The sequence below is a fragment of the Protobothrops mucrosquamatus genome, unplaced genomic scaffold (assembly GCF_001527695.2).
Source record: "Protobothrops mucrosquamatus isolate PMUCROS unplaced genomic scaffold, P.Mucros_1.0 scaffold148, whole genome shotgun sequence".
NCBI classification, from domain to species: domain Eukaryota; kingdom Metazoa; phylum Chordata; class Lepidosauria; order Squamata; family Viperidae; genus Protobothrops; species Protobothrops mucrosquamatus.
In genome coordinates this window covers 542,433-559,449 of record NW_015386513.1, presented here as the reverse complement: position 1 = coordinate 559,449, position 17,017 = coordinate 542,433, and the positions used below count along the sequence as shown (strand labels likewise).

Genomic DNA, 17,017 nt, shown 5'->3' with positions numbered 1-17,017 from the left:
GTGGGCCGCGCACACCCGTGGCGGTGCCGGTGCCGGCGCTGGTGCCCACACTGGTGCCTGCATGCATGCATAAACGGGGCCGCTAGCACCCATGCAGTGGCACTAGCGTGAGTGGGGAGGGTCCGTGCAGCCATTCCTGCAGCCCAGTGGCCAACAAGCCCTGAACCGGTACCGGGCTGCAGCCCACAGGTTGGGGACTCCTGCTCTAGGGTACTGGGAGAGGGAAGGGGCTTCCAGATACTTCCTATTGCAGCTCAGAGCCAGGCCAGCTTGCATCCTGGTCAGTTGATTTGGAGCTAGAGAGGACACAAGCTCTGGAGAAGAGAGGGCTGGCTGGCTGGCTGCCTCCTGCACTTTGCTCCATTCTGCTGGAGCCTCAGGGCTGGGGAGAGGGTGATGCAAAGGGAAGGGAAGGAGTCTGCCTCTGCTCTGAAGGGGGTGAGCAGGGAGTGGGGGGAGGGGCTGCGAGGCTTGGAGCGGCCTTGAAGCAACCATCTCCCCGCCCCAGTCCTGCCTTCTCAGATGAGTCATTTCTCTGCCGATGCCAAGCCACGTCTTTTGGGGAGACAAGCTGCTCCGAGGTTTGGCTTGCAGCCTGCGTGATCCCGCACAAGTCTCTGTACAAGACTTGCCTATTAAAAGATTTACAGCAGTGGCAAGCCCTCCCATATCTCTCCCCATTTAATTTTGCACACTGGGAAATTACAGCTTTGCACTCCGTGGCAGCATTTCCTCGCTGCAGGTGGTGGTGGATGGCCCTGCCTGCTGACGAGAGAGGCACTAGGCAGGGCCCGGAGCCTGTGCTGGCTTCGGGTGTCTCGAGAGACGTGCAACCTGGGGGTGGGGGAGACAAACAGCACTGGGGAAGCAGCAGAAGAGGGTCTGGTTACTGGTGCCTGGTCTGCAGGGACGGCTTTTCGGTTCCGAAGTCTAGTCAATTTTAATTTTTCTTTGTTACACTCCAGGGATTGTTTTCTGGTGCATCCAGTTTGCTGTAGTACAGCCTGCTGTGTGAACCTTGTCTGCAAGTTTATTTTTCAGGATTTGCTAGGTCACAATTGAATAAGGTTTTATATTATTTGCCTCATTTCCAATTGACTACGCATCATTGATGTACGAAGCTGTTTTTCTTTGGTTTGTTATCTTGATGCAGGAGCAGATCTGTGACAAGGATTTTTAAAAGCATTCTTCAACTCTGGTGGAGAATAGGATGATATGAGATTGGGTGTCACAGCTAATGCTCTCAGACAGAAAATAACAGCTTGAAACTATCTTGAGATATGCAGAAAAGAATGAAATTTAACAGAGACTAATGGGAAGCTGATCACTCAGGAAACAAAAATTAAATGCAAGATGTAGAATGCAGGGTTCCTCACTTAGCCAGAGTAGTTGCTTGTGTTCAGTGCCGTTACGATTAACATTAATAAAGCTCCAGTAATTCTCTTATTTGAAAGCCAAGCCCTACTGGACCGGAACCAAGGGAGCTGTAGCTGTAGCCACGTACTCTAACTGGAGCTGCCCTTCCCAACTCAGAGCCTTTTTAAGAACTGACAGCCCCAGAGAAGCTGGTTCTGGCCCCGATAAAGCCAGCCCCATAGACCGGCTCAGCCCTCTGGCATCCGAGCACCACAATGGGCACATCAGATGTCTTCTGCAGGAACACAGTTGTGCATTCCTCTGCCCAAGAGAAGGGGATTCAGGGAAGAGGCTCAGGCGCGTTGCTTTACACTGCAACTTAAGAGCCTGAGTAGCTATTAAATAATGAAGGTCAGTCATTGCTAGAATCTAGGAATACATGACCACTGTTGGGAATGGAACTTCTGTTGCTAAGTGAGGCAGTTGTTAAGTGAGCCACGCTTGAATTTGTGACCTTTTTTTGCTGTGGTTGTTAAGTGAATCATGCAGTCATTAAGCAAATCTGGCTTCCCCCACTGACTTTGGAAGCCACCGGGATAGGTCACTAATGATGGTCCCGGGACAGTGCAACTGTCCTAAATACCTTCCAGTTGCCAAGTGCCTGAATTTTGATCACATGACTGTGGGGGGGTCGTAAGTGCAAGAACCAGCCATAAGTCGCTTTTTCAGTGCTGTTGTAACTTCAAATGGTTGCTAAGTAAATGATCATATGTTGAGGACTATCTGCAGGTCAGCTCCCAGGTTTAGGCTCTTTTTCTCTTTCTCCCACCTTGACACGGTAACAGATCTCTTGCTTCCCCTTTGCCCACTCTGGATGCAGAGGGCAGCTGAAGGGCGCTTTGAGAACGATCTGCCCTGCTCTGGACCTGACATCGGGGGAGCCGCGCCGGGTCCAGAGCTTCCCCGGTGGTGATTCTCTGCATGCCGGAATAATTCATTTCCAAAGAAGGTGTCAACTTTATTGGAATGAGACGTGAGCTGGGGTGGCCTGGCAGTGCTTCCTTCCAAAGCAATTGTCCCAGCAAATTGAAGCCGTGTGTCTTAATAATTGGCAGGGTGACGGTGGCACTTTTTTTCAGAAGGCTTCCTTTGGTGTGATTCACAATGGGAAATGATCCTGGCGGGAAATGCTGCAGTTTTGGTCTATTATAATAAATCTACAAGCCATGGCAACTGGCTTGAAGTGCCAGAGAAGCCCTGGGAGGAGAGCCACGGGCTGGCTTGCCCTGCCGAGTGGCCCTCCCTGCTTGCCAAGTGTGTGGCTTGGCCTCTGTCCTGCACCCACAGCTGGATTGCAGCTTCGTTCATCCTGACCCCGGCTGGTCGGCTGGGCAAAGGACGGGCTCCTTTCTTGGAATGGCCAGTGGTGTTTTCTTCCTCCAGAACTGTCCCAGGCAGGTACGAAGGAGCTGATCTGGATGAAAGGGAGATTTCCAAACCCTTTCCCCTCCCCTCCAGTCCCAGTTCAGGATGCCCGTTATTAGACATGGAGAGAAAAGGGGGTAGAATAAGCACGGTTTCCTGAGCACCAGTCGGAGGGTGTGTCTCGTTCTAGCCCGGGTCTGGTCACTGAAGGCTTTGCAACCTTCGTGATTGTTCACCCGTGTTCAGGATGAGCTTAGTCAAGGCCATGGCCCCACATCCCACTCATTTCTAGGGCTTGGCCAGGAGTCCAGCTTTTCTTGATAGGCAGCTCTTCTCTTCTTTGACTGTCTTCACCCCTGAGTCTAGAAAACCCTGTTTCCAGCCCAAGGGAGGGAGGGAGGGAGGCAAGGGAACAAGGCCTGCCTGCCTCTTAATTCCTGTCACACCTGCCCCACGTGGGATTCTTGGGAAAGAAAGACCTTCAACTCCATTTGTGCAAAAGTTATACTTTTATAAAGACCAAGTGGTTACAGCTCAGCAAAGCCAGAACTAAAAGTTTGCACGCGAATGTTCCCTAGTTAACTTTCCCTTTCCCATGCATCTCCCCTATTGTCCAGTTACATTCAAAGGATTTGTTTTGGTAACCATCTGCACTGGCAGGCTAGATGGTGAGCCATTGCATTTTTCCTCCCAGGCCTCTTGGGACAGACGATGAGCTGATGTCTTGGGATGGCATGATGAGTAGCTTTGGTTTCCCCCTTCCCAGCAATTCCCTCTCCCGTACTTTATGGCAGGCTGGCATTTAGCAAAACCAGGCTGTTCTGTTACAGCAGTTCTGGCCATTCCTAGGCCTGCTACGATATGCTCTCAGAAGTGGCTGGCTGGTCTTTGGTCAGTTTGTGAAGGCAGTCCAGAGTTCTGACCAGTAGGCTCAGGCAACTGACCAAGGGCAAATATTGGGCAACCCAAGAGATTATCCAGACCACCCCCAAATTCCATGACACAATGGAATGTAGGTAGGCAGAATAACCCTCTCTCTTTCTACATCTGAAGCTAGGCAGGGAGGATTGAAGTTAAGAAATTAGGGCAAAGGGAAAAACAAAACATTAATCTACAAGGCTACACACATGTCAACAGTAGTTTTGAAGCACAGAAGCTCTCTGCTGTTCATTATTTACTTACTCAATTTATATAACTGCCCACTCATGAGTGACTCTGAGCATCTAACAGGGTTAGAAATGTCACTGCATAAAAGCAACAATAAAAGGGTAAAACACACAGCATGTCAGGAGCAAAACACCATCTGTTTACGGTAGATGTATCTGTCATCCTGGGGGAAGAATCAACTCTTGAACCCAACAGCCTCCTTGAACCCAACAGGGCCAGGTCCACTGGATCTTGACAGGAGGCTTTTCCATAGGCAGGCACTATGTCAGAGAAGTTGTGCCTTCTGGACTCCACAGGGTGACTGTATTTAGTTGATGGGACCCAGAACTCATCAAATTTGCAGATGACACTAAACTGGTAGGAATAGCCAACACCCCAGAAAACAAGCTCGGGATCCAGATAGATCTTGACAGATAGGAACACTGGGCCCTACCTAACAAAATGAAATTCAGTGTAGAGAAAAGTAAGGTTTTACACTTAGGGGGAAAAAACCCTTTGTACAGGTATAGACTGGATGAAACCTGGTTCAATAGCAGTAACTGTGAGAGGGATCTTGGAATCCTAGTGGGCAATCACTTAAATATGAGCTAATAGTATGCAGCAGCAGCCAAAAGAGCCAATGCATAAACAGATAGAATCAAGATCACGTGAAATATTAGTACCGCTTTACAATGCCTTAGTAGTTAGACCAGAGCTGAAATGCTGCATCCAGTTTTGGTCACCTCAATATAAAAAAGATGTTGAGACTTTGGAAAAAGTGCAGAGAAGAGCAACTAAGATGATTAAAGGTCTGGAGACTAAAACGTATGAAGAACAGTTGCAGGACTTGGGTATGGCCAGTCTAGCGAAAAGAAAGACTAGGGGAGACATGATAGCAGCCTTCCAATATTTGAGGGGCTACCACAAAGATGAACCTATTTTCCAAAGGATGAAGAAGGCAGGACAAAAAACAATGGATGGAAACTAATCAAGGAGAAAAGCAACCTAAAACTAAGGAGAAATGTCCTGACAGAATAATTAATTAATAGTACGGTTTGCCTTCAGAAGTTGTGAGTGCTCCATCACTGGAGGCTTTTAAGAAGAGACTGGACAGCCACTTGTCTGAAATGATATAGGGCAGTGGTTCCCAACCTTTTCTATTCTCCACACCCCTAGAACGCTTCTGATACATTCTCGCACCCCTTACAAAAGTTCAAAATAATGGCAACAAATTATGCATATACACTGTAATTTTGAAAACCCAAGTTTTCGCACCCCTTGGAATATCATCTTGCACCCCCAGGGGGTGCAAACAGCCCTGGTTGGGAACTCCTGATATAGGGTCTCCTGCTTGAGTGGGGGGGGGAACTAAAAGACCTCCAAGGTCCCTTCCAATTCTGTTATTCTATGTTCTTACCCTGCTGGATCTTGGAGGACAGGCAGAGATAATTAAAGTAGCCACATGCTTTTGCAACAAAAGCTCTAAAAAGCACGGCTACTTTCATGTCTAAGACAAAGGTGCCGTGTTTGCCCTCGCCTGAGTCTTAGAGGCCTCCTCAGTAATTTATGAAGCATGGATATTGATCTCCATGCAGCCCTCTTCTTCAAGAAGAAATCCAGGTTGGGATTCCCAATGAGATGTGGATATTTGCTCCTCGGGGACTCTCCTCCCACCACACACACACACACACACACACACACACACTGTAGAATGATGGGCATATCTTGCATGTGCTTCAGTTACCCGCAGCAGCAAAGAGCAGAGACTGACTGCGGGTAGATATACTGCAGGAGAGACAGGCAACTGGTCGGGAGGCTGAACTGTGCCCTGGTTGTGGGGCCCAGGTCATCCTCCTGACTGACTGCCGACCAGCCCTCCCAATGGGAAGAGCGCTGGAAGGGCTGAAACGCTTCCTCCTTTTTTCACTTGTTTGGGAGAAATTAAGAGTCAAAATGGAGACGTTTTGCTCATGGTGGTCTCAAGTTTGCTTTCCCATCCTTTGCTCAATCTCTAAAGCAAGTGAAAATTGTCCTGCCAAAATAGACCATTTTGCCATCTAATTTCAGGGGTACTTCAGGGGTAAATGGGGGCCTCACCTGAGCTATGGTTGCTCATACTTGATTTGGGAGAACTTATTGATTCGTTGATAGGTAAGGGATCTAATCGTCAGTCAGGGGCCTCCTTGGGAAATCTCAGCGGAGCCTCCCTTTTGGGAAGGCATTCTCATGGGGTGGTTGTGAGGCAAAGGCCTCTGAAGAGCAGCAGATAAACAGAGCTTCAGATAATTTCCAAGGGGCTTGAGGGCCACACAGATTACGACTGCACCTGTATGCCCCAGCACTGCCATCCATCATTCACATCAGATCCATGGGCTTCGCCATGTGGGGAAGGGATCTCCCTCAAGCCAAGGGGAACAAGATTAGGGCAGCAAAGCGAGGCCCCATTCATATGTCTCAGAAAGCCTGTGCCTATGTGAACTACATGCCTAGAAACCAGGGCACAGATTCTGCTGCCAGGATGAGTGAGGGGACAGCCACGGCCTCCAAGCAAAGGAGAAGGGCAGGGGCCTCCGGATGTTGCTGCAACACCTGATTGTCAGACCTGCCCCAACTTGGATCCTTAGGAAAGAAAGACCCACGACTCCGTTTGGTTGAAGTGATTTGTTTTGGTTCTTTTACTAAAGACAAATGGTTGCATCAAAAGTAAGGCTGGATCTGTGTGTTCCTTCGCAAAAGGTTACAATTTCCCCCACTCCCTGGCCCTTCCCCCTTAACCACTTCAACAGTGTGCAATAGCATTTGTGTTTGATGTTTTGGGAACTGCTTTGAAGCTGGGTGCTTCTCAAAGTAGTTTCATATTCCGTTCCCAGGCCAGGTGTCCTTGGTGACTGGTTTATTCCAGTTTGACACCTCTGGTTCCTGTCAACTTGTCCCCTCTCCCTTTCTTCGTCTTCTTCTCTCCAGCCCAATCTTCCCTAAATTCCTTCCCTCCCCACTTTCGGTTTATGGCAGGATGCCAACAAAGCGAAGCAGCTAAAGATGGCAGACCTGGCACTAATTCTTGGCAGATTCCTCCTTTCCAGTTTGCCCAGTGAAGGATAATTAAGCTGAACCTCTCCCACATTCTGACCAGGTAGGGAGTCCTTAACTCTCTGCCTCTGGCCCAGCACCAGGGAAATACGGAGGAAGCCCAGAAGCGTAGAACGTGATAAATCTCAGCAACTAGTTGATTAGCAATGTCGGCAATGAAGACTTAATGAGAAATAAGGTTTGTTAAACTAATGCAGTAGTTCCAGTTCTCTAGATCAGGAGTTTTTGAGCTGTGGATCAGGTCACAGTGGTATGTGCAAGTGTGTGCGTGCTCAAGGCTACCCTTGTGAAATAAATATTCAGTTATTAAGAGTAAGTGCAATTGTTATTTATTATGCAACCTTGACACCAGCTAAATCATTTGTTTTATTTGTGGGGAGAGGGTGTCATATAATTTAATTGATCATTTGGGGGGGTTGTAGTATTCCAAGCTATTACTCAAATTATAGAATAATAAGAAGAAAAGGGGAACACACACATACACACACACACACACACACACAAGAGAAGGCTATGCTCATACAAAATGTCACAAAAAATCAATATACCATCATACAACATTAATTGCTCTTTACTTCTTTAAAAAAGATCTCCAATCTTTCAGAGTGGGCAACTATAATAAATTTAATAAATCATCATCATCTTCATTATAATCTTAGATCTCAGCACATGTCCATCATAGAGGACAGACCGGTTGGAGAGAGATCACCTGAGCCTCCTGCTTGGATGTCATTAGGCAGGATTCAGGTTGTCTTCTTCTATTAGATCAATTTTCACAGGTTGTGCCACTGTGTAAAAAGGGCCATATGGGAAAACCTGCATTCCATTTGTGGACTCTTCTCAGTGTCAGGTCAGGTCAGAGATGCTCTTGGGTAGGTCACAGGTCAAGTGGTTGAAACCAGAGGTATGGGGCCTGGGGAAGGGATGGCTTATTCTCCAAGAGGTAACCCATATCTCCTTGCACTTGTTCTTGCTTGTTCATGAGTAACGTACATTCAGATTATGACTGCTGTCAAACCTGCTCAGCTTCCTCCTTGGGGAATGGCTAAAGAGGGGAGGCCTGGAGCTTATGTGTATGGACAGGCAGAATCCTCACGTACATCTGTTTTGCCTTGCTCCAGGTGATGCTTTCGGAAAGGAAAGGAACGGATGAACTTTATGCTGTAAAGATTCTGAAGAAGGACGTGGTCATCCAAGATGATGATGTGGAGTGCACCATGGTGGAGAAGCGAGTGCTGGCCCTGGCTGGAAAGCCCCCCTTCCTCACACAGCTTCATTCTTGCTTCCAAACCATGGTAAGCTCCCCCACAACCCTCCGTCCTGAATCCTGCAAAAGTTCCTCAACTGAGTTGAGAATCTTGTCCCTTGAGTGCATTCCTTACGCTAGAAATTTAACCTTGATGCACAAAATTGCCTTGTGTGAGGCATAAGGACCAAAGAAGGCATTGGCAGAAAAGAGAGTCTCATGAGCGGGAAATGGTATCCCCTCTGGAGATTGGACAGCTAAGGCTGTTCAGCAGCAGGAAGTCAAGGATGGGCACAGAAGAAGAAGCAAACTTAAGGCAAGGACAGCGGGACAACTGACAGGAAAGCGAGAGCAGTAAAAGTCAGAGTAGGAGGTCCTGGAGAACAGAGAAACCCCTGGCAGAAAAAAAGCACATGTTTCCTGGCCAGAAGGAAGGGGATTAGCTCTGCATAACTGGACATGGTGGACAGCTTGAAATAACAGCAGGCAGGAAGGCCAAATCAGCAGACATAACCTTGGTTCACCATAGTAGACCACTCTCAGATGTGTAGGGCCTCCCAATCTGGAAAACAGAACAAGCTGTGCACAGGATGGATTTGTGTAAAGTGTAAGAAGGCCCCAGTTACCCACCAGTTGTGTAGACCAAAGGTGGAATGCACCCACAGAGGACCCCTAAAGCCCATAGCAACTCTGTCTTGTGAGGTTGAGCTGAAGATTTCTTTTTCCCATCCAGAATTTCCAGACACAGAATCTTTTTTTAAATAGATATTTTATTAATTTTCTATTTTTACAATTAAGTGCCTAATAGACAACGTGATGACTGAGTCCATTAATGATTCCGTGTTACACACTAAATCCGATATTACACCCTCCAGTACATCCTCTCCTTCTGGTAGTAGACATTTTTCCACACTAAGCAAACACAATTCTTATTGTTGTTAGTAAATATACAATTGCCTATCAACATTTGTTACATTTTTCTAATTGGGTCAATAATATCAGTTTAGAATATCTTTTCTAACCAAAGTATATCTTAACTGCATTTGCATTCAATATCCACTAATTCAGTCCATATCCTATTTTTGCTTTTTTCAATTTTAATTTCCCATCCATGTTCAAAATATCCCAATCATTTATAATTTCAGAACAAGTTATATTTGAGACTTCTGGTTTGGAGGTTGCAGCGAAGCAGACACAGGAAGACGGGGATCTGTCTTCCATGTTTGGTTTCGCCCTGCTGGGGGACCCTGGAAACGGTCGAAAGTTGCCCCGTAAAAGCGGCAAGCAAGGAGGGGACTCTCATTGATCGTGGGGGTGGGTGGGGGGAGGGCTGCCCTCCAAACGGGTGAGGGAAAGACTGGCTGCATTTGTGTAGCCAGTCCGAAGCTGCTGACAATGGAAGTCAACAAGCACTACCAAGAACTTTACAGCAACGTAGATGAAACTGAGTGAGACCTGATCCTTTCTTTATGATTTTAAGACCTTTTCCTGAAAATATGCCTAAAGCACTTCCCCTGATGACAGGGAAAGGGAATTTCCGCCCCATTCCCTCAGAAAAGAAAAGCGGCGAATTAATTACTTGGGGAAAATGGCGAAACCTATAAGACTGATCTGGAATTAATATATACATACAGCTTGAAAATATGGGGACTAAAGTGTTTTTAAGACTTGAAAAGTTTACAATATAAGTTTTGGATCTAAAAACTGGAAAGCGGAGTTGATGACATCTAGTGGTGAATTACGGCACTACACCTTATTTATGCCTAAAAGAAACCTGGCTTGATGCCCAGAACTAGATAAGACTTTGGCTGGCCTTGGAAGCTTTTACTATTGAGGATTGCAGCTGAGAAAAAAGGAACAGGCTTGGGGGCTGCTTATCTGTGTGGCAGAGATGATAAACATTCTAAATTTGACCTGTCTGAATTTTGAACATAAATACTGACTTTCAGAACTGTATTGTGGATTTATTTTCTTGTAGAAGAAACATATGGAACACTTTGGATCATACATCTTGATTGTTAAACAACCTTCAATGGTTCTTTTTTCTCCCTGGACAGAAAGGATATATTTCTTACTGGACAGAAAAAATTGAATTTTACTTATATCTGCTTAGGGGAGATTCAGGAATGGACAGTTGCTTGGAGAGAATTTCTTTCTGTGGTTCATCAGTATTTTTGGGGTGATATGGCAAACTGAGGCTTCTGGAGACAGATGTTAAGGATGGCTCTTTACTATTTAGAGCTAAGTATGGAACATTCATTTTTATTTTTTGTAGGTAGCTGTTCTGAAACCTCCCCTAAGCAGATATAAGTAAAATTCATTTTTTTCTGTCCAATGAGAAATATATCCTTTCTGTCCAGGGAGAAAAAAGAACCACTAAAGGTTGTTTAACAATCAAGAGTTATAATCTAAAGTGTTCCATCATATCAGGCAATAGTGTATGTTTCTTCTACAGGAAAATAGTTCCACAATACAGCTCTGAAAGTCAGTATTTGTGTTCATAGTTCATACAGGCCAATTTTAGAGTAATATTATCTTCTCTGCCACACAGATAAGCAGCCCCCAAGTCTGTTCCTTTTTTCTCAGCTGCAATTCTCAAAAGTAAAAGCTTCCAAGGCCAGCCAAAGTCTTACCTAGCTCTGGGCTTCTAGCCAGGTTCTTTTAGGCATAAATAAGGTGTAGTGCTGCAATTCACCACTAGATGTCATCAATGCCGTTTTTCAGTTTTTAAATCCAAAACTTATATTGTAAACTTTTCAAGTCTTTCTTTTTTTTAAAAAAGGTCTTAACAACACTTTTAGTCCCCAAATTTCCAAGTGATATGTATATATTAATTCCAAATTTAGTCTTGTATGTTTCTCCTTTTTCCACAAGTAATTAATTCACCGCTTTCCTGAGGGAATGGGGTGAAAAATCTCTTTCCCTCCTCGAGGGGAGTGCTTTGGGCAGATTTTCAGGAAGTGGTCTTAAAGTCATAAAGAGAGGCTTAGGTCTCACCCAGTTTTATCCATATTGCTGTAAGATTGCTTAATAGTGTTTGTTGTCTTCCGTTTGCAGCAGCTTCTGACTGGCTACGTGAATGTAGCCAGTCTTTCCGCCGCCAGTTTGGAGAGCTTCCTCAGATCAAATGGGAGGGCTGCCACCCCCCCACCCCCCGCGATCAACAAGAGTCTCCTCCTTGCTTGCCACCTCTATGGGGTGACTTTCGACACTTTCCAGGGTCCCCCAGCGGGGCGAAATCAAACGCAAACGATGCAGCCCCATCTTTCTGTGTCTGCTTCACTGCAACGTCAAAATCAGACATGGAGAGAATCTTGATGGCCTCACTTATTCAGCCTAGGCTAAAGATGCATAAGTGGGTGTTATTGGCATGGAGTTATCTGATCTATGCCAGCCGATGCTGCTGCTCAGTGCCTTTATGTAGGTTTTAAATCAGAGCCCAGAGAGAGAAGCTTTAGGCCATGGAGAAAGGTGAAGAAATAATATAAAGTAAAACTCCCCCCCCAAACCTCAAAGGTGGTCCAGGAAGATGCCATCTTCAATGGTATTGAAAGCACTGAGAGATAAAGTAAGGCTAAGATGGATTTACTACCTCCACCCCAGTCTCAGCAGAGGTCATCTGAAAGAGTGAGGAATGCTGTCTCAGTGGACTGGAGAGAGGTCCAGACAGCCCATTTCATCCAACATCCCCTGTAGCTGTAAGCCAACCATCCTTTCTTCAACCTAATCCAGAGAATCCAACTACATCTGCAAAGAAAGAGAAACACGCAGGTATAACTTAATCCAAAGCCAGGGGCATTCCCTCCTGAGGGGAGAAGGATCTCAGGTGAACTGTATATCAGAGCTCCAGAGATAGCCCTAAGCTCTTTTCAAAATCTAGGGCAGGGGTCCCCAACCCCCAGTCCCTGGACCGGCACTGGTCCGCAGCATGCCAGCAACCAGTCTGTACAAACAAGCGAAGCCCCGTCCACGGTATGCAGGCAGCACACAAAACCACGGCCCTTCCTATCCGCGGAAAAGCCTTTCTCCCCAGAACTGGTCCCTGGTGTCCAAAAGGTTGGGGGCCACTGCTCTAGAGATAATGGAATGACATGACCACATCAGGAGATTGTGATATTACCCAATTCCAGATTGCATCCTCGCTGTTAAAGAGTGGGGGCAGGAACCTGTTACATCCTGGAGTGACCTGCAGATAGGAATTCTATTCTACATCTCAATTAGCATCAGTTACTTTCGGTTTTCTTTCTAATTCTCCATATCAGTGTTTCTCAAGGTCGGCAACTGTAGGAGGTGTGGACTTCAATGGATCACTGGGGAATTCTGGGAATTGGAGTGCACACCTCTTACAGTTGCTGAGCCTGAGAAAGGCTGCTCTCTATATGCCCAACCGGAGTGCAAGGAAGCGACTCATCTGCCAACCTGCCTCACACACCCCCTTTTTCAAAGATAAAGTGGAGCAACAGAAATCAGGAAACCTTCCCTGCAGCAGGTGGGCCATGTTTTTGTAAAACGATTGGCATCCAGAGAAGGGGCAGGGATGCAGTGACTTTGGGAGAGGCAGAGAGGCTGCATAGTGTGTGGGTGTGGGGGGGACAACCCTTTCCAATTTGGATGGGAGGAGAGGTTAAGAGCGCTAATGCCTTTGTTTGGGGGGGATCCTTTTCGCCCCCAAAGCGGCCAACTCTTCTACTGCAATGCAGTGACTTAACACGCTGGATGTTGGAGGCAGGAATTAGGAGGGGGGCTGCAAAGGGCACGAAAGAGGAGCTTTCCCAGCTCTGGCTCAGCACAGAGAGCCGTTCTCCACGCAGCGAAGGACGCCAGGAGCAGCTCCCGCAAAGCGCTTCCTCTCCGGCTGCTTCCAGCTGGCGGCTGATAAGAGCCGAGGAGCTGCGCTGAGAGCACCGCTTCCTCGGCAGCAGCAGCTCTTGGACAGCAACAATGGAGGCTTAGAGGATTACCCCGAGATGCCAGCCCAGCAATTGGAGTTGGCAAAGCCCGCTGGCAGCCGCCAGAACTCCCCGAGCCTCTTTTTGTGATGAAAGGCCAGCGTGCTGAGATCCGCGTCGCCTGACCTTTTTCTGACATCTGAAGTGTGTTGGCAGAGGATTAGAGGGTGCAAACCTGCCTGGGGCTTAGCACTAATCAGACCGGGGACACAATCGCAGGTTGTAGCAGAAGGCGTTAGTTGTCAGAGGCAGAGATGAAGGAGCAGTTGTGGCCCAGCTGCTCATTCCAAGCACGGGAACCATCTCTCTCCATCTCAGCAGGGTGTGTGGGAGGTGATGGGGGGTTTAACCAATTGCTCAATATTTCAGGAGCCTGGGGGGCTCCCAGATGATCCCCAGATGCCAGGTGTGTGTGAGCTGTGCCCGCTAGGATTTTCAGATGAGGCTCCAGCAGCTCTCCTAAGCTGAAAGCATCTGTGGGGCCCACGGGTGTATGTAAAAAAGTCAAGGTGGTACCTGCAGCCACATGATTGGCACCCGCTCCATTTGTACGTATATTGTATGTGATGCACAATTGGTGTAAAACTAGGGGCAGAATAACAAAATAACAGAGTTGAAATGGACCTTGGAGTCCAAGCCCCTGCTCTAGCAGGAGACCCTGGATCAGGGGTATTCAACTTTAAGACTTGTGGAGCAGCATGGCTGGCTGGGGAATTCTGGGAGTTGAAGTCTACAAATCTTAAAAGTTCCCAAGGTTGGACATCCTTATTCTATACTATTACAGTCAAATGGCTGTCCAATCTTTTCTTGAAAACCTCCAGTGATGGAGTTCCCGCAACTGCTGAAGGCAAGCCCTTCCAATGGCTAATAGCTGTCAGGGCAGGGTGTCAGTGGTGCGGTTGTGACTGCCATCTGGACTTTTCTGTCCCCACTCCACCCCCAGTGGTAGATGCCCCTGCCTCAACCTGCTGCCCACAACCAGGCGCAAAGGAAGTTCCTACAGGAAACAACCTTGGCCTGATCCCCTCCACGGGGGTCCTGAACAAAGGAGCTCAGTGTAGCCAATTAAAAGACCATTCAAACCCCAAATCCACCCCTCCCACTTGCCTTGTCTCTCCCCTAATCTAGAAATGTCTCTTTTAAGTCCTCATCTTCCTCCTCCCTGCTCTGTCCCCGCTCCTCTCCCACCAGCTGTGCTTTCCTTCAATATGTCTAATCCCACACAAGGAAGTCAAAGATATTTTTTTTTCTTTTTAATACCAAAAAGGCAACCAAATCTTTTCTTTCATCAGGATTTAAGTTGTCTATTGCAGTGGCTGCAACAGAGTAGCAGTGTCCTGGTGAGGACCTGCTCCTCCCCACTTTTTTCAGCTCAGCATTATGGAATGGCATCCCGCAGGACACAGGAGCTTCTTCCGGCTGGCTACAAAGTCAGGAAACAGGCTGCAGGAGGAGGTCACCAAAGGCAAGGCGATGACCCCGGTGGTACTATCAAAGCTGTGCTTGCTTTTGACATGCATGGCACATGCTTCAATTGCACAGCTGCGGCCACCGCCTTGACTTTGCAGTCCAGGTCCCACAGATGCCCCTTGGCAGAGCCTTCCCAACTGAGAGTGGCTTGCAAGGCACCCAAGAGGCCCAGCATGGTGCTCCATTGCTTCTTCTGACTTTGGTTAAGCATCTTCCACCATTTTTCTCCCCCTTTCTCTCAGGACCGCTTGTATTTTGTGATGGAGTACGTCAACGGTGGCGACCTCATGTATCAGATCCAACAGGTTGGGCGATTCAAGGAGCCCCACGCTGTGTAAGTCACCGGTCCAGGCTGTGCCTGGGGGGAGGTGGGGAGGTGAGGATTTCTCCCTCTCCCTCTGAGGATCGATGCCAAGGGCCTCCAGGGCCCAGGGCCCAGGTGGCAACTCCTGGCCTCTCCATTGCTCTCCCTTCTTGAATGGCAGGTTCTATGCAGCCGAGATCGCCGTGGGCCTTTTCTTCCTGCACTGCAAAGGAATCATTTATCGGTAGGTGGGCTCCTTTCCTCTCTACGGCTTCCCAACCTCTGCCCTGGTAGTTCCCAGGCTCTGCTGTGCCCCACGCCCACTGCCAGCCAAAGCCTTCCTCGCCTCAGCAGCCCCACTGGGATTGTCTTGATCAGAAGAGGCAGGGCTTTGAGGCAGCCTTTCCTTGGCTTCTCATACTTCTGTAGGCTTGATGAGACACAAGCAGATGGATGAGTCACAGAGGGGGAATTGGCAGGCCTGGGACGTAGACTTCCTCTTGGGGCTCATCTGCTCTGCTCCCTGTAGCCTGGCATCCGGGAAGCATCCAGAGGTCCCCCAGTGGGACTTCTGGGGAAGCAGCAGCAGCAGCAGCAGAAATGCAGAGCAGGAGCCTCAGATCCCAGCAAGAGCCCTAAGGCCCTAGAGGGGGGGACAGCAGGTGACCTGGCCTCCCCAGTGTCTTCTGGAGAAGCAACCATCTCAACGTCCAGGCGAAAAGCCTTTATTCCCTGCTCCTCCCCTCCCCCGCTCATTCTGCATGCTGCATCGCCTCCTCTGCTGCCGGCCTTCCCCCAAGTACGCTCTTACCGGCTCTTCGGATAGCAGTTTGGGAATGACGCGGCGGCAGCTGTAGGGCGATAGACGGCAGCTGTGTGTGCCGCAAGGTGGCTTTGAACAAGGGCCTGCTGTGCAGGCCTTGATGAAGTGCTACAGACCCTCTCTTGCACACGGCAAAGCCTGTCTCGCAGAAGCACGTACAAGGCCCTCTGCAGAGACAAGCGAGGTCTCTCCCATGGCATTTGTGTTTGGCCCTGGCTCTTCTGACCTTCCACACACTTGCAGAGGCTCCTGCTTTCCCAGTGGAAGAGAGCTGCTTGCTGCTGATCCTTCTAGGATGGAGAACTTGGCGACATGACTTTATTTCCATTTTCCAGTCCTTCCCTAAACCTTGACGGGACCTGCCCAAAGAAGCCTCCAAGGCTCGCTAGAGGCCTCCAAGGCTCACCTGCATCCAGGGCAGGGAAGGCTCTGCTGACCTCCTGGTCCAAAAGAAGGTGGTTGGGGCTTGGACACTTCCGTACTTCAGGAGAAGACAAAAAAATTACAGAAATGTGTCTCTGTATTATGACCATCCCCTGTTTATTCACCTGTTTCCACTATTTGCCTGCTACTCACATCACCAGACTCTGGATTGCTGAGGCAATACAGGTGGTCCTTCACTTACCACCAAAGTTGGGACCAGAACTTCCATTGCTAAACACGATGAGGGTTGAGTGAGTCAGGCCTAATTTTACCAACTTTTTTGCCACCGTTGTTAAGCGAACCGCTGCAGCTCTTAAGTGAACCAGGTGGTCGTTAAGCAAATGTGGCTCCCATCGTTGACTTTGCTTGCCAGAAGCCAGCTGGGAAGCTTGCAGATCTTGAGCTCCTGGCCGCAGGATGCTGGGACTGACGTAGATCATGCTGGGTGCCAAGCGCCTGAATTTTGTTCATGTGACCATGAGGATGCGTGATTCACTTAACAACTGTGGCAAGAAAGGCTGTAAAAATTGGCCACAATCACTTAACAGCTGCCTTGCTTAACCATGGAAATTCTCATCCCAGTTGCAATGATAAGTCAAGGACTACCTATATTCAGCTTCCAACAAAATATCACTCAATGGAACACATTTCTGAATAGAGCTGGAGCTTCCTATTTCAGCTCCAAGATCTGATCTCAGGGATGCCTTTCTCTTCCCTTGCTAACTGCACACTTTCTCTCTCCCTCTCTCTCCCTCTCTCTGTCTCTCTCGCCCTCTCTCTCTCTC

The 17,017-nt window shown here is 48.1% G+C and overlaps 1 protein-coding gene across 1 annotated transcript in view; it reads left to right on the top strand.

The window, feature by feature from the left end:
- The window catches only part of PRKCB (protein kinase C beta), a gene marked incomplete at its 5' end in the record, with an annotated part of 135,671 nt that overhangs the window by 82,971 nt on the left and 35,683 nt on the right, over window positions 1-17,017 (top strand). Inside the window, 3 exons of the mRNA XM_015813256.2 lie at window positions 8,139-8,312; window positions 14,925-15,016; window positions 15,168-15,230. Coding sequence (XP_015668742.2) covers window positions 8,139-8,312; window positions 14,925-15,016; window positions 15,168-15,230 — 329 coding nt within the window. The remainder of the gene's footprint in view (window positions 1-8,138; window positions 8,313-14,924; window positions 15,017-15,167; window positions 15,231-17,017) is intronic.